The sequence below is a fragment of the Macaca thibetana genome, chromosome 12 (genome assembly GCF_024542745.1).
Source record: "Macaca thibetana thibetana isolate TM-01 chromosome 12, ASM2454274v1, whole genome shotgun sequence".
Classification (NCBI taxonomy): Eukaryota; Metazoa; Chordata; class Mammalia; order Primates; family Cercopithecidae; genus Macaca; species Macaca thibetana.
In genome coordinates, this window is record NC_065589.1 from 107,762,628 (window position 1) to 107,780,079 (window position 17,452).

The window sequence follows — 17,452 nt, forward strand, 5'->3', positions numbered from 1 at the left end:
ATTTAATTTTTACCTGGGATTGTTTTTTAATGTATTTACTAAAAATTCATGTAGATCTATGCCAGTTGAATCAGTGTATTCTTGACTGGAATCTAAAAAACAACAACACAAAAACCCAGTATAAAGTTGTTTGAAAACAAGTCCCATTCCCTTTTACACATGATGTATATCTTAAATAAAACAAGATGCCCCACATTGAAAAAAATTTGACAAAGTAGGAAAAGTTACAATGAACTCCGGTGACCACAATTTTTCTATTCCCATATAATGTGCATGACATGAGTTTATATAACTGCATATCCATGCACATTTTTTAAAAAAATTAACCTCTCACATGTGTCTGTTTAATTTCCTCTAAATTCTTTAAAGATCCTTTTTTACTCACCACCATCTCATGTTCAAAATGCCTCCGTGGGTGAAAAATTTAAATGATTTACATAATTAACTACATTTGTAGCAAATTAAGACAGCTTAGTTCAGATATGAATATAATGGAGGCAATAATATGGAGGTAGATATAAATTTTAGTTGTGAAAGAATTTGATTCTTATGACGTCTGTTACTACCGGCTTGCTTTCAAAATACTTTTCAAATATTCGTGCTATCTTCTCCTTAAATGTAATATCCTTATACTATTTATAATACTGGTCAACATAACTGGGGTTTTAAATTTAAAAAGCATTTCTATTGATCTGCAATGCTAGGTAATAGTGAAGACCTTCCAAACTTATAAAAGAATATTACTGGATACTCAATACTATGACATCAGCTCTTTGTATCATAAGGAATTCAAGAGTGATAGTATTCTTAGTGGAATCAATATAAAAATTATAATGACTGTAGTATTTTACTATGAGTGAGGGACCAGTAAGAGATTAAGATATTTACCTTCCTCAATGTCTGTTATGTGTTACAGTTTTTGGCTGAAATGTCTTACTGATATATGGAACTGTGTTAAACCATTTTGCCCAGGTGAGTAAGTACTGTATCATCCTTCCAGTCTGTTCTGTGTCATTTTACATAAAGATATACTATATATAATCATTCGAGGGGTAAAGGATGGAATTACTGATAGCAAAATTATTTTTTTGTAAAAAAACAAAAGAACTGCAAACCTCTTGATAACATTTTTCTGGGCAACTTATCACTGGCCTTTTCTTTTTCTGCTTCATCTTTTGAAGGCTTCTCTTCTTTCTCAAATGATTGTGTTAACTGGATCTGAATTTTCTCCTGTTGGAAGGCAAAGTCAATTATTCAATGAAAATACAACATAATTCATTTAATACCACACATTTATATTTTTTGAGTGACATAAAATTGCACAGGGAAAAAAAGATTATTTTACCCAACTGGACTCTTTAAACTAAAAAACAACTTAATAATACTGAACCACTTTTATCAAAAACTTTATATAAAATGTTAAAATTCATGTTCTGAGTTGAATATATCAATTAAAACAAACCCTCAAGATTATTATGGAGAAAATAAATGTTTCCTATTATAGTTTAAGTGCATCAACTTGTAAAATCCCTGGAGGATGAGAATTCAGGTCTTCTTAACCTATTTTTGCAAGGAAGATGCCAACCAAGAGCATAATTATCATCAATCATGACAATACGAATGTATAAGTGTCAAGCCAATGATTAATAAAAATTAGGTTTCTGAGTATCCATTATCATCACACATCCCTTCATTCTCCTACCATATAAAAATATAAGTACAAAAATTTCCGAAATCAACCGCACACAACTTTATTTCCTTTTTGAGATTTATATATCACTGTCAATCCTTCGATCACCACAGTTTTTTAGAAAGATTTCAAACAAAATTGTATCCTTATAGATATGTAATGTTTAATTGTAAAGTAACCACATTCTATAAGACTGAAAGGAGAATTCACATTTTACTTTAAAAGCAATGCCATTACATGTAATTCCAGAACCCAAAGGGATTACCAGAAATTAATCCACACAGAGAGAAAAGGCAAAAATCATGTAGCTCTGTTTACTTAGGTAAAGTTGTAAAGAAAGCTATAATAAATTCTACACCAGTTTTACTAAAGATAAAGGGGTAGCCTATTTTTAGACTAAATTATAGTGTTGTTCTACAGTCATGAAAACCATTAATCAGACACGTAGATTTTTTACCACAATAGGACTGCTATCTGCTATTTTCATCTCTTTTCTTCTTCTCAATTCATCATACCAGTTCAAATTTGTGTTCATAATATAGGGTAAATGATGCACATTGGCAGTTTTCACTAGGATGACAAACACTTGCTTTATGCACTCTCTGTCTTGTTTACCAAAGACACTGGCAACTTCCTTACACTCATCAACCAGGAAGTAATTCTTCTTACTGTGATTCATTTTCCAACCCACTTTCTTTACTTTTTTCATAACTGCAAAACAGGTATCTAGAAATGAATCTCAGAACTATTTTTCAGAAGTATAATATTTAGAAGTTTTCCTGACTTGTAATTTCTATTCTGGTTACTCAAGAGGAACCCAATGAAAGCCAGGCCGGGAGAAAAGATTTCACACTACCCCCTCTTAGATCTTCACTAAAAGGTACTTCCAGTAACTAGCAGATTTCATTTCTAAGCTCTCCTCAAAAAGCCATACATTTTAATTACAGATATTAAACTATTTTATCAAAATGAACTATATTTTTAAAATCTTGTAAGTTTAATGTACTGAGGCCTGTCTTCAGTTGGCCTAGTTTTCAGTAGCGATACAAATAAGATATATTTTAAACACTGAAGTCCTTATATACAAAATCTTCAGACTATAAATAACTGGAATAATAGCTACCTCTCCATAGGAAGCTGCAATTCCTTTACTCTTCACTCTGTCAATGACATCTGTTATTGAGGTCACTTCCCTCTCACAAGCTCTCATCAGATACCAAGTGACATCTCTCTCTTAATTGCCTCTCAACTTTTTGAATGATGAGTTTTATTCCAGATTAATTCCTCAAAAATCACATTCTGAATCAAGCAAATTAGTTGGAAAGTGTGTCTACCATCAAGGATTAGATACTAGTACCTTTCATGAGAAATAATTTATTTTCCAATTTCCACCCAGGTGCAATTTATTTATCTCAAGGCTTGGAAAAATACTTCTTACTAGAAGAAGTATCTTTTATTCAGAAGATTTTATTCATAGGCAATTATCCAAAAAGAAAAAGCTTATTGGATTTAAGAGAAACTGAGAAAGAATATATTAAGGGAAATAACTGAGTTTTGATATAGCTTCTTTAGTCATTACCCAGATGCCGTAACTCATCTTTTTGAACTGCCAACACAAAAAATCATCTATGATCAATAATGTATCTATCAATACACAACATATATTCCTGTTATTTTTTCCTCATATAAATTTTCACTAGCCAAATTTAGTACCATAACAGGTACTCAAGATTTTTCAAATAGGTAAAATGCACTACAAAAAACAAAGGTCATGATACAGCTTTTGATTTTTCAAAAATTACACACTTTTTCTGTATTAACAGATTTATGAATGCCTGACCCTTCTTTCCTCAATCTCTTTTGACTGTCATGAGGCTAAGATGGTGTAACATCTGTTTTTTGGTCAACAGAACGAATAAATGAATTTTCAAAAACATTACAGTACCTACTACTCCATCCCAAGCAGGTGTATTCTTTACTCTGACTTGTACAAAAGATCTTTTTTTTTTCCTTTTTTGAGATAGAGTTTCGCTCTTGTCACCCAGGCTGGAGGGCAATAGTGCAATCTCGGCTCCCTGGAACTTCTGCCTCCTGGATTCAAGCTATTCTCCTGCCCCAGCCTCCTGAGTAGCTGGGATTACAGGCTTGTGCCACCACGCCCGGCTAATTTTTGTATTTTTAGTAGAGACGGGGTTTCACCATGTTGGCCAGGCTGGTCTCAAACTCCTGGCCTTAAATGATCCACCCACCTCAGCTTCCCAAAGTGCTGGGATTACAGGCGTGAGCCACTGTGCCTGGCCAAAAGAACTTTTTTTTTTTTTTTTTTTTTTTTGAGACGGAGTCTCGCTCTGTCGCCCAGGCTGGAGTGCAGTGGCGCAATCTCGGCTCACTGCAAGCTCCGCCTCCCGGGTTCACGCCATTCTCCTGCCTCAGCCTCCCGAGTAGCTGGGACTACAGGCGCCCACAACCGCGCCCGGCTAATTTTTTGTATTTTTAGTAGAGACGGGGTTTCACCGTGGTCTCGATCTCCTGACCTTGTGATCCGCCCGCCTCGGCCTCCCAAAGTGCTGGGATTACAGGCGTGAGCCACCGCGCCCGGCCAAAAAGAACTTTTAAAAAGTGGTGTTTCAAAAAATAATTTTAGCGATTTTTTTTTTTTTTTTTTTTTTTAGACGGAGTCTCTATCTGTCACCCAGGCTGGAGTGCAATGGCACGATCTCAGCTCACTGCAAACTCTGCCTCCCAGGTTCACATCATTTTCCTGCCTCGGCCTCCCAAGTTGCTGGGACTACAGGCGCCCGCCACCACGCCCAGCTAATTTTTTGTATTTTTAGTAGAGACAGGGTTTCACCGTGTTAGCCAGGATGGACTCGATCTCTTGACCTCGTGATCCACCCGCCTCGGCCTCCCAAAGTGCTGGGATTACAGGCGTGAGCCACTGCGCCTGGCCTTGATTTTTTTTTTCAGACTATAGTATAGCTGTCCAGTTTTCTTACAGTCATGCAAAAGCCAAAGGTTAATATTTGAAAATGTTCTCCAGGCAAGGATTTAGTAAATATTTAGACTGTATTTCTACTTTTTGCTAGAAAGTCTATTTCACTGCTAAAATGTATCTATTTTATCAAATAAATGCATACAGTGACCTCCTATGTAGATACATTAAAAAAAAAAAAAATCGGCTGGGCACGGTGGCTCACCTCAGCTCAGGAGTTTGCAGCCAGCCTGGCCAACATGGTGAAACCCCGTCCCTACTAAAAATACGTGGTGGTAGGTGCCTATAATCCCAGCTATTCGGCAGGCTGAGGCAGGAGAATCACTTGAACCTGGGAGGCGGAGGTTGCAGTGAGCTGAGATCGCACCATTGCACTCCAGCCCGGTCAACAAGAGTGAAACTCCATCTCAAAAAAAAAAAAAAAAAAAAAAAAAAAATTCATAAATTAATTTTCAACCTTGTGTTTCTGATGCAAAGAAATGTCAAAGCAAACAGATTTTAAAGTACATTTCATTGACAACAATCTATTTGAAAACATTTTCCTTGCATTTTCAAGCAATAAAATGCAGTGCTTTTCAAAAACAGTACATATTCTAAATATGTGACAACTATCCTCAATATCTGTAAAAGGCTTTTGAGGGTATCATGTAAATCAAGGGAAAGTACAACAATTTTAGTTTGAATCACCAAATGCATAATGATAATTACTTTACAAAAAAGATGTACATGTCATGGATCAGTCATGGCTTCTTAAATAACCACAAAATTGCCCAAATTCCTTGCAAACTGTCTGTTGGGGTAAAGGAGTATTTTCAGTTGCTCAAACTCTTATTAAGTAGAACAAGCCAGTAGGCAAAGTTATTACAAGATAAACATTGGTAAAGGGTCCAAAAATATCTATGCATAAATATACAGATGTAACATGAGACAGAGATCAACCCATGGCTGAGATTAACAGAAAAGTAGTTATAGCATTAAAAATAATGTAAGGGACAAACTAAATGGTTTGCCTAAACCTCAGTGTTCTAAATTTTACAAGAATAGACATGTGAGAAATCAGAAGTACTAGATTATTATTAAAGAGCCAAGCTAATATGAAAATTGGTTTCACCATGTATTCAGGTTACATTAAATAACCTGTCAAGAACAAGTCTTTGCTAGTCTCTTTACATACAAGCATTAAGTATCTGACAAATTTCTAAAAGATAAAATTAAAAGGGCAAATTTCACCACAATTATATTCACTGGAAGTGCTACCTTAACATTTTTTTAACTTTATAAAAATTAATTTATAACTTTCTTAAAGCCACATTCCTAATTAGTTACATGATTCCTAAGTTTTTCCCGAAGAGAAATCATTGCTCTAAGCCTTAGACTGAAGCAAAGAGGTTTTCTAACGTTTCATGTATATCTTGGGTGCCAAGTATTATTGAATTAGTTTCATTTAGTCAAAATAAAACAAATATAACAACACAACTTAAATCATATATAAAAATTCTCCAGTTCCACCATGTCTTGAAATAACATTTGTTTTGCTTTTTTACCTGGTTCTCCTGTGATATCTCTGGTGCAGGTGGTGGTGGAGATTCTTCACACACTGCAAGGCTCCGAACTAGCTTTAACTTTGAGCTTGACTAAAGAGAAGTATTTATAATTAACACTACATTTCAGAAATCGAGGGCATATCCAAAAGCCCCCTAGAAAGAGTTTCTAAGTTTCTTCATAGTTTCTGCCATGTATAACAGTAGATGAAATGTGCAAGTTAAATATATCATTAAACACTACTAAAAGCCTTTGTTAAGAAGGAAAACAAACAATTGCAGTTTTCAAAATTATAGCAATAGAAAGAATGGGAATAATTCCAACTTCATATCCCAAAGAATGGTGAGAAAGCGATTTTCTCTACAGATAAAGAACCATCAAGATAAAAAAAGCAATGCACAAAAGCGACTAGGCAAGACAAAAATCCCAAATAAAACAAAATAAGCTTTCTGCCCCCCATAAAATATGAAAGAACTAAACTGAATGTAGTGCTATATGAAAACAAGGATTTATCAAGCATGACGGAAGGCCCTTGGCATGCCAGCACACCAAAATATTTACTATACCTTAGACCTTTTTCCTGTCTGTCCAAATGACTGCAATGGCCGCTGAATATACAAGAAAGATTTGTATTAAATTTCATACTGAAACAGAAAATTTGCTTCTTAATTCATACTCCTAAACCACAGAAAAACTAACTGTGCATAAAGTATGAAAAGTGAGGAAATCAAAGTTGGTTTCAGTAAAAGAGTACTGATTCCTCCCAGAAGCACACTTGCAGAAGATTCTTTAAAATCCTGGTAGGTTGGCATTTTTATTATTATTTTTCTTTCTTAGGCACTTTTCTTTAAATCAGCAAATGGCCACAATTTCTGTGTTGAGTACAATGGAACTTATATGGTGACTTCTTAGTAGTGAAATAAAAAAAATATACTTCATTATTTTACCATATATTATAGTTTAGCCAAGGTTAAGGAAAAACAACACACACAAAAACCAGCAGTTTAAGGTAGATACACTCTGAAAAGTTCTAAACTTAATAAGAATGTTTCAAATGCACAGTGAGTCAGAGTCCAATCACAAATCTACTGAGGTGTTTCAACACTGTATGAAGTACACCACCAGTTTATTAGTGATGGAAACCTATTCATCAGGTCTGAGGTGAGGCAATGAAGCAGAAAGGAAGAAAAAAGGGCAGACTTCCAATACGGATATCCAGCATGACTGATAGGCCGACCATCAGTCACATGATTGGAGAACGCTGTAAGGCAAACTAATTCATGTTTGTGATACAAGCTTTGGTTTGGGAAACCAGCTGAAGCACCTGTGAGCCAGAGCCACATAGGTTTTAAACAAACCACAGCCAGATAAGTTTTAAACATTCCTTCCTACATTCCTTCCTTCTGTCTGTCTGTCCTTCCTTCCTTGTGTCCTTCCTTCCATCCTTCCTTCCTTCCTTCAACCTTGTGTTTCTGATGCAAAGAAATGTCAAAGCAAACAGATTTTAAAGTACATTTCATTGACAACAATCTATTTCAAAACATTTTCCTTGCATTTTCAAGCAATAAAATGCAGTGCTTTTCAAAAACAGTACATATTCTAAATATGTGACAACTATCCTCAATATCTTGAGGTCCTTTCGTCCTTCCTTCCTTTCATTCTTTCTTCCAATTTTCCTCCCCAAACCCAACACCAAATAGTACATGGCCCAAATATCTATCATTTTTACTTCTTAACATGAGGGAGCCAGTCTGGTACCAAACATAAAACAGATACAAAATCCTTAATATCCAGACTAGTATGCTTTACATTAAAAACAACAACAACAACAAAAACCCATCATTTTATTTTAAAAAGGCCTTCCTTGTAGAGTCAACAGAAACAAGAGTCTACATATCAGTATGTCCTGTTCCCATTTTGAGCCAAAAGTCCTTCAAAATTAAAAAGCACTGTACTCTTGGGATTTTAACCCTAGATTACACAAACTACAGAATAACAACAAAAGGAAAATAGAAAAAATAAAGGAAAAATAATTTTGTTCCTTATATAGAAGAAAATAGTATGCGTGTGCACACATGCATATGGCAGTGCTGCCTAAGAGGGCTTCTGCATGTTGGTATTGCCTTTTTACCTACTCTCTAATTTGTTCAAGAGGATTTCTAATTACCCGTAACTCACATCTAACAATGTAAGTAAAATAAGTTATGCTTACCATCTAGATTAGGTGGTAGATGCCACCATCTCTAGGGCTTACAGGAAAAAAAATAAGTGGGAGAAAAGCAACAGGTGAATAACTATGAAAATGCACATAACTAAATGAGTTCTGAGGAAGCAGAAGGGAAAATAATTTGTGACTTACTCCCAGTCCTCTGCTTTAATTTCTTGTAATTTTAAGTATCACTAGTATAAAATCTTCTATTAAAAATTCTAAAATGAAAGGGGTCATTAACTGGCAATGTAAATCCTGTACTCATATGCAAAAGAGCTGGACTTAAATTTTTGAATTTGCTTCTTATTAGTGGGTAACTATGGTCAAATTACTTCAGTTTACTTTTACCTGTCTGAAAGTTCATACTATTTGCACTAATTCACAGGATTCTTGAAAGGATTCAATGAAAGCATAGCTAATAAAGGGGCTTCGAAAACTCTAAAGTGTTATAAATGTAATTGATTATTAAAGGTTAGGAACTGACCATATCAGAAAACTAATGTGCTGCCTCTGCTTATTAGCAATGAGATCTAACAAATGCTAATTTTAAAAACATCTATAAAATGGGGATGCTGTAATGCTTGAGAATATTCATAGACTCACACATGTATTAACTATCTCACTTTTAATCTACAAGGAGGCTTTGATGAAAATGAGGAAAAGATAAAGGAAGATACAGAGAAGTAAAATTATCTTAATTTGACTTCATTTAATGAACATGTTTTAGGTTCCTGCTGTACCCCAGACATTGTGCTAGGCACTAGGGCTATGAAGATGAATAAGACATAGTTCCTGGTCTTAAAGACCTCACAGTCCAGAATCAGTTACTAAAGTCAAACGGAACCCCAGATCTTCAGAATCTTAGTCCAGTGCAATTAATACCTTTAAAAAAACTTTATTGTGGATTAAATTCTACCTGAGGTAGACAGAATTCTAAAGATGGCCCAAAAGATTCCCACCCACTGGTACAAATCAAGGTACTGCTGAGAAAGGATTTTGCTCTTTTTTTTGTTTCGTTTTGTTTGGAGACTAAGTCTCACTCTGTTGCCCAGGCTGCAGTGCAGTGGCATGATATTGGCTCACTGCAACCTTCGCCTCCCAGTTTCAAGCGATTCTCCCGCCTCAGCCTCCCAAGTAGCTCAGATTACAGGCGCCCGCCACCATGCCCCACTAATTTTTGTATTTTTAGTAGAGACAAGGGTTTCACTGTGTTGGTGAGGCTAGTATCAAATTCCTGACCTTAAGTGAGCGGCCTGCCTTGGCCTCCCAAAGTGCTGGAATTTCAGGTGTGAACTACCATGCCCTGCTGGATTTTGCATTTGTTAACTAAGCTCCAAGCCAGATGATCTTAAGATACAATCTAAGATTCAGGTGAGTCTGATTCAATCAAGTGAGCCCTATAAAAGCTGAGACTTTTTCTCTGGTGGGAGCATGGTGCCAAGTCAGAGAGATTTAAAGCGTGAGAAGGACTTGACATACTATTGATGGCTTTGAAGATAGAGGGGCCATGTAAGGAGGATTATGAGTAGCCTCTTGGAACACAGTGGCCTTTACTGACAACCAGCCAAAAAACAGGACCTCAGACCTACAGCTTCAACAAACTAAGGTGTGTCAACAACTGGAATGAGCTTTGAAGTAAATTATTTCCCAAAGTCTTGAGAAAACGGCCCAGTCTGGCTGACACCTTTGACTTTGGCCTCACAGAACCCTAAATGGCAACCCAGATGGGCCCACTGTAAGCTGATAACGGGTGTTGTTTTTTAAGCCTCTATGTGGTAATTTTTATGCAGCAATAGAAAACTAATACACTACTATATAAGTAAACTATAAATTGCCAAAGTGGATTATTCAATAACATAATTTATTTAGAAATTATATGTACTAGAAAATATGCCATACACACACAACAAAGCAGGGAATACAAGTTGTTTATTAAAGTAAACATACTTTATTTCATATTTTTTAATCTACTTGGCAGCCAGATTTGGCTTTAAATAGGAATTCCCTCTATTTGATATGTAATTATTTTAAAAAAGGATTTTATTATTTAGAGCACACTTCTCACCCTTAGCAGAATTTCACGGTCACAGTAAAAATTTAGCAGCTTGTTTAATAGACCTGTATTAGTCCAGAGAAATGCTATCTAAATTAGAATTTAGAAGGCTTAGGGACAAAGTCCCCAATTTATAATTTACGTTGTTTTATACTGAAGTATAAAACAGGAACTAGGCCAAAAAATGGGTGCAGAATATGAAACATCCTTAATACAATTTCAGTTTGAAATTGATACTAATATGTTGTCAGAGCTACCAGCTACTAGAATTTGGAGAACAACTGAAGAAAACAGAGCAATCCTTATGAGTTATATATGCATTAGCACAAAAATAACCAATTAAATATCACTCAACTAACAAAATCTGACATTTAAAAAATAGAAATAATTTTCTCTTTGTAATTAATAATTGTTATGAAGAAAAATTATAATGGTTACACCCTTTCAACCAGACTCAAAACACCTTGAAGTGCTTACAAATTCTCAGTACTTTTCTAGGTAATAGTAAAGACTAGTGGCAATTATAAGGAAGATAATGAATTAAAATGTTCCATGTCTAGTTAAGGTCAGGGCAGTAAAAATAATAGATGCCAGGATGCTAATTTCTACTGGAATAAAAGAAAAATACAAAGTTCCCTGAGGTAGGAGAGCTATTTTAAAAATCAATAAGCCAAACACAATCACTAATTTGTTTTTAACATTTAACCCTTTGAGCCAGAAAGCACAGAGTTAAGTATTCGAAGGCCTGACTCTTAGATTCTAATACAAGTATGTGGAGAAAGTCACAAACTATCTGGTTTATAGTTATTCCTTATAATAAATGAAGATACAGGATCATCCCATCCTGCTGGTGGTGTACATAAAAATTATCCAAAGAAGTACAAACTGTGTAGGTATGCAAAAGCATTTCTACAACTACAACATGTAGCCAACATCTTTACACATCACAAGAAAGCACCGTGAAAAGTAAATGTGCTTAAAAGAGCTACCATATGTGCACATGACCCAAGTTCAGTAGAAAGAGCACCAAATCCTAGAAATAATTATAAAAATATACTATGGAAAATGTATCGTAAGTTTTAAAAAGTCGAACTCATTCAATATTAATAAAAACAATAAAAATACAGCATACAGATATAGAACTTAATAGAAATAAAACTACCGTACTGAAAATGTGGGGAGGTTATATTAAAAGTAAGTTTTACTCTTTATTTTATTACTAAAGAAAAAATCTATCTTGCATGACAATAAAGGGACAAATCTTTGAGAAGCCACATAATCGTGCTATTGCTAATAAATAGTAACAATTATGATAATTATTAAAACATTGTTAACAGCACCTACCATTTGCCAGGCTCTATGTACTAGGCACATTACATATATCTTTTTTTTTTTCTGAGACAGGCTCTGACTCTCACCCAGGCTGGAGTCCAGTGTCGCAATCACAGCTCACTGCAGCCTTGATCTCCTGGGCTCAGGTGATCCTCCCACCTCAGCCTCCTGAGTAGCCGCCAAGCCTAACTAATTGTGTTTTCTGTAGAGAAGGGGATTTGCTATGTTGCCTCAACTGGTCTCACACTCCTGGACTCAAGCATTCTGCTTGCCTCGGCCTCCCAACGTCCTGGAATTACAGGCGTGAACCACTGCGCCTGGCCATCTTTTTTTTTTTTTTTTTTTTTTTTTTTTTTAATTTAGTTTTTTTAAGGGAGAGGTCTTACTGTTGCCCAGGCTGGAGTGCACTGGTGCAATCCTAACTCACTGCAGCCTCGAACTCCTGGACTCAAGTCATCCACCCACCTCAGCCTCCCAAGCAACTGTGACTACAAGTGTGTACCATGACACATGGCTGATTTTTTTATTTTTATTTTTTGTAGAGACAAAGTCTTCCTGTGTTGTCCAGGCTGGTCTCAAAGTCCTGGACTCAAGCAAACCTCCTGCCTTGGCCTCCCAAAGCGCTGGCATGAGCCACCATGCTTGGCCACATACATCCTTTTAATCTTTGTTTGACAAACAGGAAATAGCTAAGATTATTATTTGAATGATTTTATATAAAGAGACTTTTATTCAGTCCTTAAAAAAAAAATACTTCATTTCTTAACAGATTAATGAAATAAGATAATTGCTTCATCAATACTTTCCAAGCAAATGAGGGACTTCGTTATGTATCGCCCTCATTGTCAAAGAAGTGTGGCATTGTGTTCTGAACTTTTCTGACAGTCTTATTAGATTCATTGCTTTCTCGCCCAAACCCCTTTTAAAGAAACGCATTGGAATTAACTTGAGGGACACAAGACGTAAGAGTCTCATCTTGATTATCGAAGGGCTTACTACTGAAACAGAATATACACAATATGTACTTTAGCCAACTCTGTGTGTGGAAAATTGACTCATGTATGTCAGAGCTATTCATTGACTCTGGCACACAAGGCCTAGTTTTTAACAAAAATCAGCTCTCTTATTTTCTCCATGACAAGGGTTACCAACACAATGTGGACTCGCTATCCTATTGTTAATAATAATGTGGAGGAGAGGCATTGTTTGAACTATTCCCAAATATGTTTTGAATTGTGTGTACATACACATGTATACAGATGAACACCCCTGGACAAACTGTTTGTTAAGTACAAAGATACAATTGTAAGAGAATGGGAAAGTTGAGTTTGAACCTTTAATAAGCAGAGCACAGGGTTCTGAATTTTATATTTAAAATAAATGACTGTAAATATCAACACAAATAATTTACCCTAAGTTTATTATTATTATTATTTTTTAAGACAGGGTCTTACTCTGTCACCCAGGCTGGAGTAGAGTGGCACGGTTTCAGCTCACTGCAACCTCAATCTCCCTTGCTCAAGCAATTCTCCCACCTCAGCCTCTCGAGTAGCTGGGACTACAGGTGCATTTAACCACACCCAGCTAATTTTTGTATCTTTTTTTTGGTAGAGACAGGGTTTTGCCATGTTGCCCAGGCTGGTCTTGAATTCGAACTCAAGTGATCTGCTTGCCTCGGCCTTCCCCAAAGTGCTGGGATTACAGTTATGTGCCACCACACCAGGCTAATTTAGTCTAAATGTAATCTGAAAAACCTATCCGTGAAGAAAATCAAACAATGGAGACCCATCAGTGAGTTATACACAGGAAATCAAAGCAAATACTCCCCACCATCCAATTAACCCATGTTAAAGATTAGGGATACTCACAGTCTAACAAAACACATTTTTCTGGATTTAGAAACCTGGAATCCACCACCCCAACCTTCCAAATGTTTCATAAAAATACAAAGCCTGAAATGTACCTCTACATTCTCAATAGGAACAGCGTGTGGTAGTAGAAAAATTCCTAACCAAAAACCTGTCAGATAATTATCTGAGACCATAATCAACAATTCAGAACAACTCCAAGGCAATTATGTGGGAAAGTTAACTTCCTGACATTAATGCACACAGATTTCTTGAATTAGCTCTAAAGTATTAAATTCTTACGAAAGTAATCCTAAAACTTCTATAAAAGATTACAGTCCAAAACAAAACCCTGAATAAGAAACACAACATTTTTTAAAAGTAGAAAGAGAAAACTAGTAAAAGTAGAAAACACAAGTAGAATTATTTATAAATTAAATGGTCAAAGAGCTCTTTGAGATAATAATCTCTGCTTGGAACCACCTGAGATGACATGTAATGTCTGTTGGCCTCTCTCTAGTTTGATGGAATTATTTTTTATGTAAACACTATATCCTTAACAGAAAGAAAATCATAAGGTCTCTTCATAGTACAAAAGAGGCTGTAACATCCCTTAATTAAAAATGACTTCACTCAAAATGTATATAATAAAAGTGCAGTTTTTTTTATATAAATGAATGAAATGAATGCTTCTTTTGGAAGGTAAACATTTCTGTTTCCTTTAATCACTTTAAATATTACTATGCTGAAGCAAGGTAACAGACGTAAGTTATAATATTCATGGTAGCTGATTTTCAGAATGAGAGCCAAGTAGAGAATAATCTTGTCACTCTATTAGAATAAAGTAACAGTCTATTCAAAAATCTCAATAGAAAACCTACATTATTTGCTACATACATCCAAACTTATGAGTGAAAAATAGCAGGTGCTATTTAAGATGACAACCTTTAGGCAGTACCTTAGACGTGCCAAAGGAAGATGAAATATCTGGTAGTATGTTAGAATAGTTAACTCCACATTAAGTTAAAGGTAACTCCGTATTAACCAGACTTTTTAAAACAAAACACTTATTCCCTGCTGATGCTTAAAAAGTTAACTTTGTTTTACAATATTTTAAATGAAAACACAGAAGAAACCAATTTTCCAGTTTTACTGACTTCCAATTCTGAATTTCCATTAAATCTGTTCTATACAAGGTATTTCAACTGTACACCCCTTGCCAGGCACCTTGGATGAAGGCATCTTGGGCCTCAAAAGCTCAAAGTAGAGTCAGTATTCTTACATATAATACATTATTATTATTATTATTATTTTGAGACAGAGTCTCGCTCTGTCACCTAGGCTGGAGTGCAGTGGCATGATCTCAGTTCACTGCAACCTCCACCTCCCAGGTTCAAGTGATTCTCCTGCCTCAGCCTCCCAAGTAGCTGGGATTACAGGCGTGCACCACCATGCCCAGCTAATTTTTTTGTGTTTTTAGTAGTGACGGTGTTTCACCATGTTGGTCAGGCTGGTCTCGAACTCCTGACCTCGTGACCTGCCCACCTTGGCCTCCCAAAGTGCTGGGATTACAGGCGTGAGCCACCGCGCCCACCCCATGTAGTAAATTATTAATAAATACTTGAATAAAAAATGAATATGGCATTCACCAGATTAACATAAAATAAATTCTCACATTTGCTTTTTCCTTCCTCCCAAATCGTTACAGTCACTATGCTATAGGAAACACGAGGTTAAAGACCATACCCATGTTTGTTTACTATGGTATTTCATTGGTAAAGAAGAGATTTTCAATAAAAGGTTTGGGTCATGTGGGAAATTTTCTTATACTACAAACAACTGGGCCATGATGCAAAAGTGGTCATCAGAATGTTCTTGTGGCATACTGCCAAGGGCAACACAACAGATATGGTAGGAAATGCAATAACCCAAGTTAATGACTTGTTGATAAGCATGATCTAGGAGAAGAAACATTAGGTGTAGAAAAGAGGCTAAAATGAAGTATTTTATTATTTCAATCACAAATGCAATAGAATTTTAGCAGATTTTCTCTGATGCAATCAGGACACTGGCATGCTGCCATCACTGAGTGTACTGATTACAGGCATGGCAATTTTTTGTTGTTTTAAAAAGTGCTATCAGTAAAAATGACTGGGAAAAAATATGTTATTCCTCTCAATTTCTTAGATGATTACCACTTGACTATAAGTGGGGCCTAAATGCTTTTTTATAGCTGGAGGAATTGCTATCATTGTCTAACCTGGTGTCTGGTACATAATGGGGAAAAAAGACAGTTTTTGACTGAATGAAAGAATGAGAAAACCTTTAAAAACAGGTTTCTTGGCCAGGAATGGTGGCTCACGCCTATAATCCCAGCAGTTTGGGAGCCCAAGGCGGGCGGATCATGAGGTCAAGAGATCGACACCATCCTGGCCAACACGGTGAAACCCTGTCTGTACAAAAAATACGAAAATTAGCTGGGCATGGTGGCGCATGCCTGTAGTCCCAGCTACTTGGGAGGCTGAGGCAGGAGAATCGCTTGAACCCAGAGGCGGAGGCTGCAGTAAGCCGAGGTCACATCACTGCACTCCGGTCTGGTGACAGAGTGAGACACCGTCTTAAAAGGAAAAAAAAAAGCACACCCCCCCACCTCAAAACCAGGTTTCTTTACTTTAAAAAAGTGAAGCTAAAAAAGAAAACACAAAAGAAAAAAAGATAAAGCTATAATTTTTGGCTTATAGCTTTCAAAGTCTTTAGCATACAGAATGATAGAATATTATCTCCAAAAATAGAATTCTTTAATTGCAAAACAAAATTAAAACATTGTTAAACAATTTTTAAAAATTTTTTTTCTTTTTTTTTTTTTGAGACGGAGTCTCGCTCTGTCACCCCCAGTGGCGCGATCTCGGCTCACTGCAAGCTCCGCTCCCAGGTTCACGCCATTCTCCTGCCTCAGCCTCTGGAGTAGCTGGGACTACAGGCGCCCGCCACCACGCCCGGCTAATTTAATTTTATTTTTTTGAGACGGAGTCTTGCTCTGTTGCCAGGCTGGAGTGCAGTGGCGCGATCTCGGCTCACTGTGACCTCTGCCTCCTGGGTTCAAGCAATTCCCCTCAGGATCCCTGGTAGCTGGGACTACAGGTGCGTACCACCACACCCGGCTAATTTTTTGTATTTTCACTAGAGTTGGGGTTTCACCATGTTGGTCAGGTTGGTCTCAATCTCCTGACCTCGTGATCCACTCACCTCGGCCTCCCAAAGTGTTGGGATTACAGCCACCACTCCCGGCCTAAACAATTTTTTTTTGAATAACTTTTTGTGGTAGTTTAAAGTTGGCTACAAATTCTTTCCTACTGAGAGGTAGGGTCTAATTCCCCATCTTCTGGCCTGGCTTTAATGACTTATGTCGTCAAAAGAAGATAGCTGAAGTAACGTTCTGGAACTTCTGGGCCTACGTCAAAAGAAACCTTGCAGCTTTGCTTGGCTTTCTTGGAACATTCTCTCTGGGACCCCTGAGCTGCCACATAAGAAGTCTGACTACTTTGGACCGATCTTGTTGGAGGAGCCAAATAGGTGCTTCTAATTCCACCTGAGCCCAGCACTCCAGTCATTCCTACCTAGGTGCCAGACAGGTGCAAGAGGCAGTCCGGGATGCTCCAGAGCAGTCCACTAGCCTGTTAAATGTCAACAAAGGACCTCTTTGGATACCTTGTAGAATAGAAAATTCACTCAGCCCAAGCCTTGCTTCATTTCCTGACTCATAAATGATGAGATATTTAAAAAAAAA

At 36.6% G+C, this 17,452-nt stretch overlaps 1 protein-coding gene across 23 annotated transcripts in view; it reads right to left on the reverse strand.

The window, feature by feature from the left end:
- Nucleotides 1-17,452, reverse strand: part of R3HDM1 (R3H domain containing 1) — a 197,544-nt gene that overhangs the window by 104,521 nt on the left and 75,571 nt on the right. For 15 of the 23 annotated variants that reach the window (XM_050750939.1, XM_050750946.1, XM_050750936.1 and 12 more), the window contains exons 4-7: nucleotides 6,791-6,832; nucleotides 6,227-6,316; nucleotides 1,116-1,230; nucleotides 14-92 (exon numbers count right to left, since the gene is read on the reverse strand). The exons of 1 other annotated variant lie outside the window; for it this stretch is intronic. In XM_050750939.1, coding sequence (XP_050606896.1) covers nucleotides 14-92; nucleotides 1,116-1,230; nucleotides 6,227-6,316; nucleotides 6,791-6,832 — 326 coding nt within the window. Of the gene's footprint in view, nucleotides 1-13; nucleotides 93-1,115; nucleotides 4,032-6,226; nucleotides 6,317-6,790; nucleotides 6,833-17,452 lie in introns of those variants that run through there. 7 more of the 23 variants (XM_050750944.1, XM_050750959.1, XM_050750955.1 and 4 more) reach the window with 3 other exon arrangements.